At 61.4% G+C, this 12,445-nt stretch overlaps 1 protein-coding gene across 2 annotated transcripts in view; it reads left to right on the top strand.

Annotated features, from left to right (window-relative positions):
• Positions 1-12,445, top strand: part of COL5A1 (collagen type V alpha 1 chain) — a 153,850-nt gene that overhangs the window by 58,490 nt on the left and 82,915 nt on the right. For both annotated transcript variants that reach the window (XM_069477046.1, XM_069477044.1), the window contains exons 5-9: positions 6,742-6,873; positions 8,076-8,213; positions 9,112-9,351; positions 10,372-10,539; positions 10,916-10,972. In XM_069477046.1, the coding sequence (XP_069333147.1) occupies positions 6,742-6,873; positions 8,076-8,213; positions 9,112-9,351; positions 10,372-10,539; positions 10,916-10,972 (735 nt within the window). The remainder of the gene's footprint in view (positions 1-6,741; positions 6,874-8,075; positions 8,214-9,111; positions 9,352-10,371; positions 10,540-10,915; positions 10,973-12,445) is intronic.

Raw genomic sequence — 12,445 nt, 5'->3', positions numbered from 1 at the left:
GTGAAGCCCGGCAAGGGAGGGTGCCCTGTCCATGTGGGGCTGCGTCTGTCACTTGTTACCATGGGGAAACGCAGCCACAGCCCGGCCCTGTTTGCAGAGGCCCAGGGCTGGATGCCGCCCTCCCCAGCAGCCTGTGGGGTGGGTGTCGTGTCCGTCCCCGCTGTCAGACGAGGAGAGTGCGTGAACGTGCCCGAGACCGCGGAGCTGGCCAGGGGCACGGTTGGGCTGTGAACCAGGCACGCCAGGGTCCACTTCCCTCCGTCCCGTGACACAGCTGGGGACCCCCCGGACCCTCTCTAGCCTGCAGTCAGCACACTCACTGAGGCTGGGCTGCACTTTGCAGGGGGGTTGGAAGGCCTGGCCCTCTTGCCAGGCCAGGGAAGTGGGCGCCGGGGAGACACGTGGCCAGGGCCGGCAGGCAGCCGGGCACTCGGCGCTTCCCTCTTGGTTCTGCTCCACGGACAACACACTTGCCGACCAGCTCACCCGCAGCCTGGAACAAGAAGGGTTTGTCTTCTCAAATGGTTTGTGTCTCTCCGTTTACGAGCATGAAGTGCTCCGGCTAAAATTAGATGATAAAACCCGCAGGGCAAGCAAAGTGCTCAGCTGGGATCCCTGCGGAACCTGTTTGGGTTGGATGGGGAGGGGGCCCGGATGCCAGGCCGTCCTGGCGGGGGCTGGCTCTCCCCAGGGACGGGGGATTGGGTTGAAGGGGGATGCAGAATTAGCGGGTGAGAGGGCGTGCGATTGCAGGGAGAGGCCACAAGACGCAACGTGGCCTGGAGGCCCTGGCGGCAGAGCCTCTCTAATTGGCGAGCTCCCGTTTCCGGCTCCACAGCCCCCGGGGTGGCAAAGCGCTGCAGTGAAAACTTCGCAATTTCCTCGGCTCATAACAGAAACACAGTGTGGATTCAATCTCATTATTGGAAAAGGCAGAACTGATTCTCTCAGCAAAATGCTCCTGGCCCTGCCAGAGCCAAGGACAACATGCCCCCACTGTGGTCGAGCGCGATGGTTTCCGAGGCCGCCCAGCCTGTCTTGGGCCACTGATGTCGCCAAGGGCGCAGAGGCTGCACAGCGGAGCAGAATGGCCGTAATGACCGCTGGACACAGTGGCGGAAACTTCCAGGCACTTGGCAGAGATTTATTGACCTGGCAGGGGGCAGAAAGCAGGCGTGTAAAGGGGAAAGCGGTGGTCAGTTTTCATAGCCAGGGATGGCATTAAAACGCCCGCCAGCTGCTGCTCTGGGCAGCAGCTTTGGCAGCCACAGGGCCAGCTGTGCGGGTTACAGGGCTCAGCCCGGGAACAGGGGCAGCCTGACTTCACCTGGAGAACTGGGCAGGTGCCTGCCCCTGCTCCTAGGGCCACATGGACGATGGGACGGGGTGTGGGGAGCGGGGACCCAAGGTCGTCCCATGTACAGGACGTGTGACTTGGTACCACGGCCTGGACTCGTACCATGTAGCTCTGCGACAATAACTGCGCATGTGCCCTGCAAGAGGGGACTGAGTCCTGGGCACCTCGGTGTCACTGCCAGTGCCCTCTGCAGTCAGCAGCCTGCTCTGTGTGCACAAGCACACAACACACACAAGACACATGCATGTATACACACATGCACACACATGCATAGACACCATGACACACAATGCATGTACGCTCATGCACATATACGTATATATATATATACACATGCACCTGCACAAACACCATACCACACACAGGTGTGCACATATGTACACCCGTGCACACACCACACACACACACACACACACGCAGGCACACACACACGGCCACGCACACACCAGGCAACCCCAGATCCTGCTGCCGGCCTAGAGGTGGGCTGTGGGGCTGCTTGGCTGCCCTACCTGTGTCTGGGGCTGTCTGGCCCTGCAGGGGCTGGAAAACTCCGTGAGAAAGCAGTGGACAGCAGAGGGTGAGACAGCACCTCACAGCCTCCCCTCACGGCTCGGTGGCCCGGGGCGGGTGACTCATCACACTGCACGTCCTGTCCAGGGCGAGGGGCTGGCACAGGGAGGAGTGGCTGTGATCATTTGCAGGAGGACGGATGGGAGAAAGGAGCCGGGAAGGGGAGGAAGGGGCGGTTCTGGGGAAGGTTAGGGGTCACGTCCCTCATCCTGGCCAGAGACAGGGTATGTGTGCGGTGGCACCGGGCAGTTGGATGTGACAACAGACGGGAGCCACAGGCACTGCTGGGCTGGGCGTGAGGCTGGTTCCAGGGACCGTTGGGTGCTGGGGGGTGAGGGGAGCAGCTGGCCTTTCTGCAGGCTCCTGGGGTCAGGGCAGAGGAAGGGCTGGGTGCAGCCCGCCGGGTGATCCTGGCCTACAGGCAGCCTCGCGCAGGCCCCGTGTTGGGTCCTGTGCAGCTGCAGCCCGAGGCATCTCTGTGTGGTCTTTGTGGCCATAGCCAAGCGTCGTGAACCAGCCCCAGGATCCAGCTGCCTGTCCCTGTCCCCCTAAAACACAGACGCACCAAGCCCAAGCAGGGGCCACCGCCAGCAAGTGCTGTGAAAGGCTTCGCCAAGGGAGGAGGCTTAGTAAGTGAGTCTCAGTCTGTAGTTTGGAGCTTCGTATCACACGAGGCACCATGGAAATGCTCTCAAAATACAGCCATGGAGTTTCAATCATTAGTTTTGTATCTGAAAGGTGGTATGTATCAGATTGGGGTGTCCGGGGTGGTGCTTCAGCTCCAAGGCATTGGGTAGTGGCTGCCAAAAGCCCTGGGTTGAGAAGGATTCTGAGGTTGCATCTGATGGCAGCGAGGAGGAGTCCAGTGGGAGGCAGAGCCCTGCCGAGGGCTTTTCTGAGCTTCCAGCAGGGCCGTCTGGTCCACGCAGCAGGGTGGGGTGCGAGTGAGGCCGAGGTTCCCTGTCTGAGTGGGGCAGGCTGGCTGGGGTGGCCTGGCTGGTGGACAGCCAGGCCGGGTGGTCTCCACACGCCCGTCACTTGCGTCCGGAGAGGAGCCTCTAGCTCAGTGTCCCAGAAGGAATTCCTGAGCTCCTGCACAGGAAGGTGTTCTTGCTCTCAAGTGGTGGGTCCAGTTCTGGCCACATCCTGAAATCCCTGGAGCTTTCCTGGCTCCTGAATCCCAGGTCTCCAGACCCGTGACAGTGAGTCTCTCGGGGGGCCCAAGGTTCACAGTGTCAGGACACGTGTGTGACGGAGAATGGGGCAGGAGGCCGGGACTTCTCTCCACCCTGCATCCATCACAGCATTTGCCGGGTCAGCGACAGACTCGGGTTTCAGGGACTTAGGAGCACTTTAGGGAGGTGCCCTGTGCCCCTGGCTCATTAGGGCTGCCGCCTCTGTCCCCCCTGGCCCCCATCAGTGCTTTTGGATCAGTTGTGACCTCATCTTGCTCAGGACAGTTGACCAAGTGCAGCCCCGAGGGAGGCAGGCGCCTGGCTCCGCACGGTGCGGTGACCGGTGGCCCGGGGCAGAGGCAGGTGGGCTCACCGAGTCCCGCAGGTGGGTTTGCAGCAGTTTCCCTCCCCTTTGACCCCTGCCCTTTGCTGGGCATTCCCACAGGACAAACAGGCACATTTTCCGGTGTCAAAGTCCACTTGAGGATTTGGTGAGCAGATGGTTTTAAACCAGCACGTGTAGCTGGGGAGGCGGTGGGGGGTGCCCTGGGGATGGAGGGCTTCGCGCCCCACCTGGACTGACTGTGCGCCCGCTCTGCGCAGTGCGGGCAGGTGGCGGCAGGCCAGGGAGCCGGGCTGGGCACTGGGGCACGTCTGGCTTCCTGCCCGCTCATGGGTGTTTGCTACCCAGCCTTGGGACTTGGTCGTCGTGAGGTGTGCGTGGGCGGCGTGTGACCACTGCGGCCAGCGCAGGCCACCTGAGGCAGGGCCCTCAAGGTGTGGCTGCTCTGCTGGGCACGCGGGTGCGAGAGTGTGCGGGACATGTCCGCGGCCCGAGGAGCCTGCGGTCTGCAGGAGGCAGCCCTGTGGCTGCTAGATTGAGGGATTAGCAGGTGCCAGGGCCACGGCTGCCCCCCGAGGCCCTGAGGCTTCTGCTGCCGTGAAGTGCATTTGGAGGTTATAGATTCAGATGTCGAGTTGCTAGTTGAAAGGAAAAAATATTGTATTGAATTGGATGAAATTTGAACCAGAAGTCGTGTTGCTTAATAAAAATGTGTGGTTTTGATTCACTGTTCCTGTCATATGGTTCTCATCTGCTGGGGAGTTTACAACACGGGCCGAGAGCTTCTGACGTCCAAGGGAGGGAGGGAGGGAGGAGGGGAGAGAGGGGGAGGGAGAGAGAGGGGTGGGGAGAGAGGGAGGAGGGGAGAGGGGGGAGGGGAGAGAGGGGGAAGGAGAGAGAGGCAGGCAAGTGGGCAGCTCTACTGGCCTCGGGAGGTGGGGAGCAGCGGCGTGACGTGTAGAGTGAAGTATCTAATTTGGGCATCTCCAGTTTTCCGCTGGAGATGCCCCTGTGTTTGCTGTGATGGGGGTCCCAGGGCAGGGCGGTGGCAGGCAGCTGTCTGGGGTCACTCCCCATGCCCTGCCCCGCCACACCTGGCCCTTGTGGGCTATAGCCCTGGAGCTGAAGTCTGGCAGGAAAGGACCCCTCCCCACCACCAGGCTGGGAGATGCCCTAGCCCAGGGCCAGGGCGAGTGTGGCCCCCACCAATGCCTCTCTTACCACTGTCCTGGCTCATCTTGCAGGGGGTGGACCCGGGTTCGAGGGCTCGGCAAGGCTGCGTATGGTGTCAGGTGATGTTAGGGCTCGCAGTTCCCTGAAGGTTCAGATGAGGCAGCAGGTACGTGGGCAGCCAGGGGAGCTCCCAGGCCTCGGGTCTCCGGCGCTGGCCAGGGGGCATCTACCTCTGCCCGGGCTGCTCCGTCGTCCCGCAGAGGTGCAGGACAGAGCAGCTGGGGGCAGCTAGTTGGTGGTCAGGGGCTGCGCTGGGCTCAAGGACCCCAGGTCCCAGCCACCACCTTTGTGGCCCTGTGTTTAGGACCAGTGACCTCTCCTGTCCGAGCTGTATCTCCCCATCTGTCAAATGGAGGTGACAGTGGTTTCCCTGGCAGGTCCTGTTAGTGAACGGGCACCTGTGTCCACTGGGCACCGGCAGACCTGAGAAAGCAACAGCCCTGTCGCCTCCACCTTCCAGAGAGGGCGAGGCCAGGGGCGGGTGGCAGGAGGCTGCGGCTGGGCTGCGGCACAGTGTCCTGAGGAAGGAGTGTCCATCTGCGTGCCATCCGGAGGCAGATCCGGATGTGGACGTGGGCCGGAGTCAGGGCAGGAGGGAGCTCCCACTCTGCAGGGCCGTCTGGACGGAGTCAGGTCTGCTTGGGGCAGTTCTGAGGTCCGAGCTCCTCACAAATCATATGAGGTTTCTAAACCCAGGTGGGGGCCCAAGCATTTGGGACCAGCCTCAGGGACAGGTGGGGCCTGGCTTTTCCACACTGAGGCTGCCCCCCTGTTCTGACAGTGAGCCACCCCCACCTCAGCCCATCTCTGGACCAGTTTCCCACAGAGCCTTTGGGAAGCCCCAGAGGGCAGTGAATCCTGTCCCCAGGGCGAGGGCGACACACACCATCGGCACCCTGCTTCACAGCCCCCGGGGGGCCATCTGTGGACCCACACTTAGTGACTTCAGATGACAGATCCCTGCAGCACTGCCATGGTCCTGCAGGTGGGAGGCCACATCTGGTCTCTTCGTGTGCCTTCCTCTGCCTTCTGGGCACAGCCCAGGGTCCAGCAGAGAAGGGGCTCACATGCTTCACCAAATGAAAGGCAGGGTGGGCACAGCTTCCTTGCTGGGACCGGTGGTTCTGACATGTGCAGGATGGTCACCAGCTCCTTTGGGTTGGGCCCAGGGCACTGCATTCTCTGACTCCACTCAGGCTCTGCCCTTCAGGAGCTGCTGGCTAGAAAGAGGCTGTGGGACCCATGGGAGCATCAGAGGAAGCCTGGTGGCTATGGGATCTGGCAGATGTGATCTACCAGTAGGGCACAGACAAGTCTGTGGTGCCCTAGGGAGAATGTGGGCACCATAAAGCAGTGGGTCTGGGTCATAGCTGCATCTCTGGTGTGTGATGCAGTGGCTGGAGCTAAGTAAGTTCACAGTAATGGCTGTTGAGTGGATGGATGGAAGAATGGATGGATGGATGGATGGATGGATAGATGGATGAGTGAATGGATGGATGAGCAGATGGATGAGTGGATGGATGGGTGGATGGATGAGTGGATGGATAGATGGGCAAGTGGATGGATGAGTGGATGGATAGATGGATGGATGGATGGATGGATGGATGAGTGGGTAGGTGGATGGATGGATGGATGGAAGAGTGGATGGATGGATGAATGAGTTGATGGATGGGTGGATGGATGGATGCAAGAGTGGATGGATGAAAGAGTGGGTGGATGGATAGATGGATGGATGGATGAGTGGATAGATGGTTGGGTGGTTGGGTAGATGGATGGATGAGCAGATGGATGAGTGGATGGATAGATGAACAAGTGCATGGATGAGTGAAGGGATAGGTGGATGGATGGATGTATGGATGGATGGAAGAGTGGGGTGGATGGATGGATGGACTAGCCTAGCTTGAGCAGCTTTTGTGGGCTGCAGCTTCCAGGGAGTCTGGCTCTGAGGACAAACTCCCCTTGAGGTTTGGCCTGGGCTTCTCTCTTGTTTCAAGGCCGGGTCTCCCAGTCCCCATGTGAGTGTTCTGTGTGCTGCTTGTTCATGAGCGTCTGTCCTTTTCCAGGGTGACATCCAGCAGCTGCTCTTTGTCTCAGACCACCGGGCAGCTTACGATTACTGCGAGCACTACAGCCCTGACTGTGACACTGCGGTTCCTGACACCCCACAGTCGCAGGACCCCAATCCAGATGAATATGTGAGTCAGCTCCGGCTGGGTTCATGGTGGGGCCATGGGCAGACCCCCTGGGAGGGGGTGGGGTCCAGCAAGCAGGGTAATTGTGGAGGGACACACGGGCCATGGGACCCTGCATTTAAATAAACCTGCCGGGTGAGAGTACGAGTGGACCTGGGGGTGAATCCTGGAATGTCTGACTCACTTTACTGCACAGGGCTTCCCTCGGTGACGAGTCGCAGAGGCTGTCGTCGATGACCCTCTCCTTTACCCTTTCAAATGTGTTCCTAGATGAGTCAGGCCAGGTGTCTGTCACCTTCCGGGTTATGTCCCCAAGGGGGTGTTTGTGCAGGGCTGCTGCAGGTGCCCCGTGGACTCCATCTGCTGGGGGGCCGTCTGCAGCTCACCAAAGGGGACATGGCTTACAAGTGTCCACCGTAGAATGGCCGGTCCTCTGACCCCAGAGTGGCAGTGATGTGCCTGACACTCTGTCCCTCTGACTGGGGCCGACTGTGGCCGCAGGGTGGCCTTCCTTACCCGCCGGCCCCACACTCCAGCGGCACCTGGTCTGCCGCACTGGCGCTTCTGCCGCCTCTACGTGAAAACCTCTCCTACCCCCGGTCAAGTTTGACTCTCAACTTTTGCTAAGTGATATTAAATCCTTCTGTGTATTCTCCTCGGGCTTCCTTCTCACCTCCAGTCGGAAGAGGAGGACGGGTGGCTTTCGTGAAGGTTGGGATCCTGTGGCCCAGGCCACGTCTTACAAACCCCAAGAACGGGGCTGGATGGAGTTGCCGGCTGAGTTCCTGCAGCCCAGGCCTCCCGGCCCCTCCTGGCTCCGCGGGCAGGACCTTCTCTGTCCCAGTGAGGGCCTTCCCATGGTCCCTGGGCTTTGTAGCCTGGGGCTGTGGGCCGGGAGCTCAGTGGCAGCTACAAGGCCAGGTGAAGCCACTGTTTGGTCTCGTGTCTTGTGTCCTGGCCCCAGGTTCCAGAGGGTGAGAGGTCTACACCATTAGGGTTCAACTTCCTCTGACTTCTGCTCAAGGGGACTTTTCTTCTCTTGGGCTTCTGGCAAAGCTGGCTCAGCTTCCCAGGGGCTGGGAGGGAAAGACCCCATCCGGGACCCCCGGCCGGACTTGGCGGTGTTGCTCTTCCCAGCCGGGCAGGCAGGTGGAGAGGCCAGGCAGGCTGCGCTCCCGCCTCACGTGGCTGCAATTCACTTTCAGTACCCAGAAGGGGACGGCGAGGGTGAAACCTATTACTATGAGTATCCCTACTATGAGGACCCGGACGACCTGGGGAAGGAGCCCACCCCCACCAAGAAGCCCGTGGAAGCTGCGAGAGAAACCACCGAGATCCCCGAGGTCTGTGCTGTGTGGGGGCTGGGCTGGGTGTGGCACAGGGAGGGTGAGGCCGGAAGAGGTGGGAGGCTTCTGGGGGGAGGCTGGAGGTGGAGTGGCCGCCCGAGGCCGCCCGAGCTTTGCACTCACAGGCGGTGCTGGGCTTTCCTCCGTGCCGGATATCCGGAGATGGGAGGTGTGCTGGAGCATGGTTCCCACTGCAGCCGGGCACGGCCCTTGGTCCCCATCCTGTGTCCACCTGGCTTGATGAGGCCGCAGGACGAGTTTGGGTCTTGGGTTCCTTAGCAGTGGTGCAGCTGTGGTGCGAGAGGCGAGCTCAGGGCTCCCCCGGTGGGTCACAGCGTGGTCTGAGGGTCAGTCTGAGGGTCCTCCCCTCTCTGTGCTGCCGTTGCTTCGGCTCGGAAGCACGGGAGACTTTGGAGCGAGTGTGAGCAGTGCTGAGACGCCCGAGGGACGTGCCCAGCAGTGCCCGGCCAGGGCAGCGAGCGTGACAGTGGGCACTGTGGGGAGGGTGGCCATGACGTCCTCGGCACACTGTCCGTGATTGGAGGGCGGGCCACGTGTGAGCAGTTGTGAGTGTCTGTCAGTGTGTCCTTCTGGGGAAAGATGACCTGGTTGTCCCATATTGCTGGAAGAGCCCGGAATGTTCTGCTACTTTGCTTCTTTAAATTTCGAGATATGATTCACCCTTTTCCCATGTGGAACTGAGTGGCCTCAACTGAGTGGCTGGTGGCTGGGCCGTCCTCCTTTGTCCCACCTGGGTGGATGGAGGCTGCCTTGTCCCTGGGTCCACAGGTCACACAGACCTGGCTTTGCCACCTGCTTTCATGCTCAGAGGTGCTTGCACGTGGCCACTACCCCGCCTTGGCCCTGACTCTGTGTCCCTGCCCTGGGTGCCCAGGAGCTGACCCTGCCCCCCACGGACGCCGCCCCTACACCCGAGACCAGCGAGAGGGCTGGGGAGGAAGAGGACCCTGGCATAGTGGACTACGACTACGTGCCCAGCGAGGACTACTACACGGCCTCCCCTTTCGATGACCTCAACTACGGCGAGGGCGTGGAGAACCCCGACCAGCCCACCGACCCCAGCGCAGGCGCCGAGATTCCCACCAGCACTGTTGACACCGCCAACGCCTCCAACGTAATTTCTTTCCTTCTGGTCAGCTTGGTCCTGGGGAAGGCAGAAGGGCCAGGGCAGGGTCAGGACCCTGAGCTGCCTCCTTTCTCCGTTCCACCTGGAGTGTCCGTGGGTGGCCTCTGTGTCCCCACGCCCGCCAGCCGTGGCCCTTGGCTCTTTGCAGCGGGGCTATTTCAGTGCTCCCCAGGGGATGCTGTTGCCCGGCAAGTTTGGAATCTCTGTTGCGCTGAGTTACTCAGTGCTCTCATCTGCGAACTGGCCCCAGCCCACAGGTCTCCCTGGGTTTGGGTGGAGACTGACAGGGAGAGACCTGCTTAGACATAGAGTCCCCACCTGTGGCCGGGGAACGGTAGGGCCAGACAGGCCTGTGAGCCAGGATCTGGGCAGACAGCTGTGACCGTGAGGCCAGGCATCGTTGGTTACTGGGCCTCCCATCAGGAAGCCTGGCTTGAAATCCTGCCCGTGACCTTGGAGAGTGACCTCTCCCCTCTGGATCTCGGTGCTCACTCACAACACGGCACGGGCACTGCCGCCTCCACGGCCGGTGGGGTCTTTGGGCTGGGGAGGAATCTCCCACAGCACAGCGCGTAACAGGCGCTCAGAGATCGCGCCCGTGTGATGCTGGGTTCTTCAGTGCCGGCCAGGACACCTGGTTCCAAGGGGTCCAAACCCCTGTGTCTGTGGTCGTGGGGTCAGGGACGTGTCATCTCGAGACCTGGAGGCCATGGGTGTGTGGTGCAGCTGGCGTGGGGTGCCGCGGCGCCCTGGGCAGGTTTGGGTTGATGTTCCTCATTGTGGGAGGAAGTAGGTAGTAAAGTGGCTACCAGGGGCCCCAGGACCTTGTCCCACAGGTGGGACTCCAGACTCCAGTTGTGTGGCCTTGAAGTCCTGAGGGTGTTGGGCCTAGAGCCCGAGCAGGGCGTGGTCTCTGTCCAGCTCACCTGGTGTCCGTGGTGCGGCACGGTGCCTGTCAGAGGCCGCCCTCTCCCGGGTGACGCTGCTGCTCCCTCCTGTGCCCTGCAGCCAGCTCCATCTCCCGGGGAAGGAAGGGACGACTTGGAGGGGGAGTTTACCGAAGAAACCATCCGGAACCTCGACGAGAACTACTACGACCCGTACTACGACCCCACCATCTCCCCCTCGGAGATCGGGCCTGGGATGCCAGCGAACCAGGACACCATCTACGAAGGGGTGAGAGGGCACGGGCACCTCCCAGGGCAGGGCTGGGTGGGCGCAGGGGTGTGTGTGCCATCCCTCAGCCGTCCTCGTGCAGAGCTCTCAGCGCTCAGGGTGTGACGGGGAAGAGTGCGGCGGTGGCACAGTCTGCACCGCTGCACGGCCCTGTAGCAGCCGTTTGTCCCCCATCTGCCGTGTGGCCTTGGGGACTTGCCTGCCTTCTCGCTCACGCTGGCCCTTCTGGGCCCGGGGAAGAGGCCTGGTCTGGGCCCGGGGAAGAGGCCTGGCTGTGAGAGGCGCCGTGGCTTTGCCGAGTCCGCGGGTTTGCGTCACGTGGACTTCCTTCTTCCCTCTCTCTCATTCTCTCTCCCTCCGTATCTACCATCTCCAGATTGGAGGACCTCGCGGCGAGAAAGGCCAAAAGGGAGAACCAGCGATCATCGAGCCGGTGAGGACGTTTTCCTGCCCCTCTTGGACGGGCGTCTGCTGCTGGGGGGCGTGTGGGCATGTGGGGTGCGACCAGGCCCCTGGGTGCTCTGCGCCGCTGTGCACTCGTCAGTGCAAGGAGCCACCTGACCTCACAGGCTGCCCACCCTGCTTGTCACTGAGACTCGTGGAGAGCCCCGGAGGGGGGGAGAATGTTCTAGGCCTTGAGGGAGGGGGTGGGTATGCACTGATCAAGACTCTGCCCTGGACGCAAGTCTGGGTGCCTCGTGGTATCAGTCTTACCTGGGATACAAAGGACTTGAAACGTTTTAGAAGGAGGCAGGTGGCGGGCGGAGGGCGGCAGGTGGCGGGCGGGGGTTCGCTGTGAGTCTGCTGAGGCCGTGGGGCGGGAGTGGTCAGCCACGGCTCCGCCTGTCCACGCCTTTACGCATCCACTTGGAGTAAGTTTGCTGCAACTTGAACCTGGAGGGCTGCTTGGAGCCTCGCCAAGGGAGTTACACAAAACAGCCCTGTGCCGAGATCCCTGCTGAGTGAAGCCCACTGGGTTAGGCAGTGGGGTCATGGGTGACTTGGTGTCTCGCAATGTGGGACTGTGACGGGATGTTCCCAATGCCCCTCCTGGGTCGGTGGGTTTGGTGGGGGCCCCTCCCTGTGCTGGGACGTCCTTGTCCCTCATGGGGCCCACCCTGGGGTCTCAGAGGTGCCGAGGTCAGGGGCTGGACACCCCACAGGCGAGACGCGCTGTGATCCGCTGGGCCGGGCGGTGGCAGGGGGTGGGGGCGGTGTTGCTGGAGGTGCGGGCTGAGGCAGCAGACGTGGTCCAGCGCAAACGCGGCTCCAGAAATCCCATCTCCTCTTCGCTGGGGGGAAAACGGGACCATCTGGATGCGTTAAGGAAAGTCCTCCTCCCCCAGCCGGCAGTCACTCTTTCCCAGCCCCTGCCTGCTCAGAGTGTCCCTGGGCCTTTGGCTGGTCCCCTGGAGAGAGCACGTACATAGTTGGAATTTCTCAGCCCGGAGCATCGCCAGATGGCCTCAGAGTCTTAGCCGCACGTGAACAGATGGCCCAGTCCTGGGAGACTCGTCCCCTGTCCTCCCGGCACCTGCTCACACGGTGTCCCTTTCGGGCAGTGCACCCATACCACACACGGGCCGGGCCCCTTCCCGCTCAGATGCACCCGCTCCCTGGCGGCCCGGCCAGAGGCTCCTTAAAAGGACAAGAATCCACTCAGCTGGGGGGAGGCCGGTTTCTCAGCCCCGGTGCTTCAGCTGTGCCGGACCTCAGGGCCCGGGCAGGGCCAGACCCAGGGGCTTAGGCCAGCTGGTGGGCGTCCCTCAGGGGCATCTGAATCTCCATCTCCACCTTCTGCTGTTGTTTTTTTCGTTTTTTAATGTGTTGTTTGACAGATGGGTGGACCTTGGTTAAGCATTGTTTTGACTTCAGCAAAGTCTGAGATCTTTTATTTCTTTTTCTA

Source organism: Eulemur rufifrons, chromosome 7, assembly GCF_041146395.1.
Source record: "Eulemur rufifrons isolate Redbay chromosome 7, OSU_ERuf_1, whole genome shotgun sequence".
In the NCBI taxonomy this organism is placed as follows: domain Eukaryota; kingdom Metazoa; phylum Chordata; class Mammalia; order Primates; family Lemuridae; genus Eulemur; species Eulemur rufifrons.
This window is presented reverse-complemented; position numbering and strand designations above follow the sequence as displayed.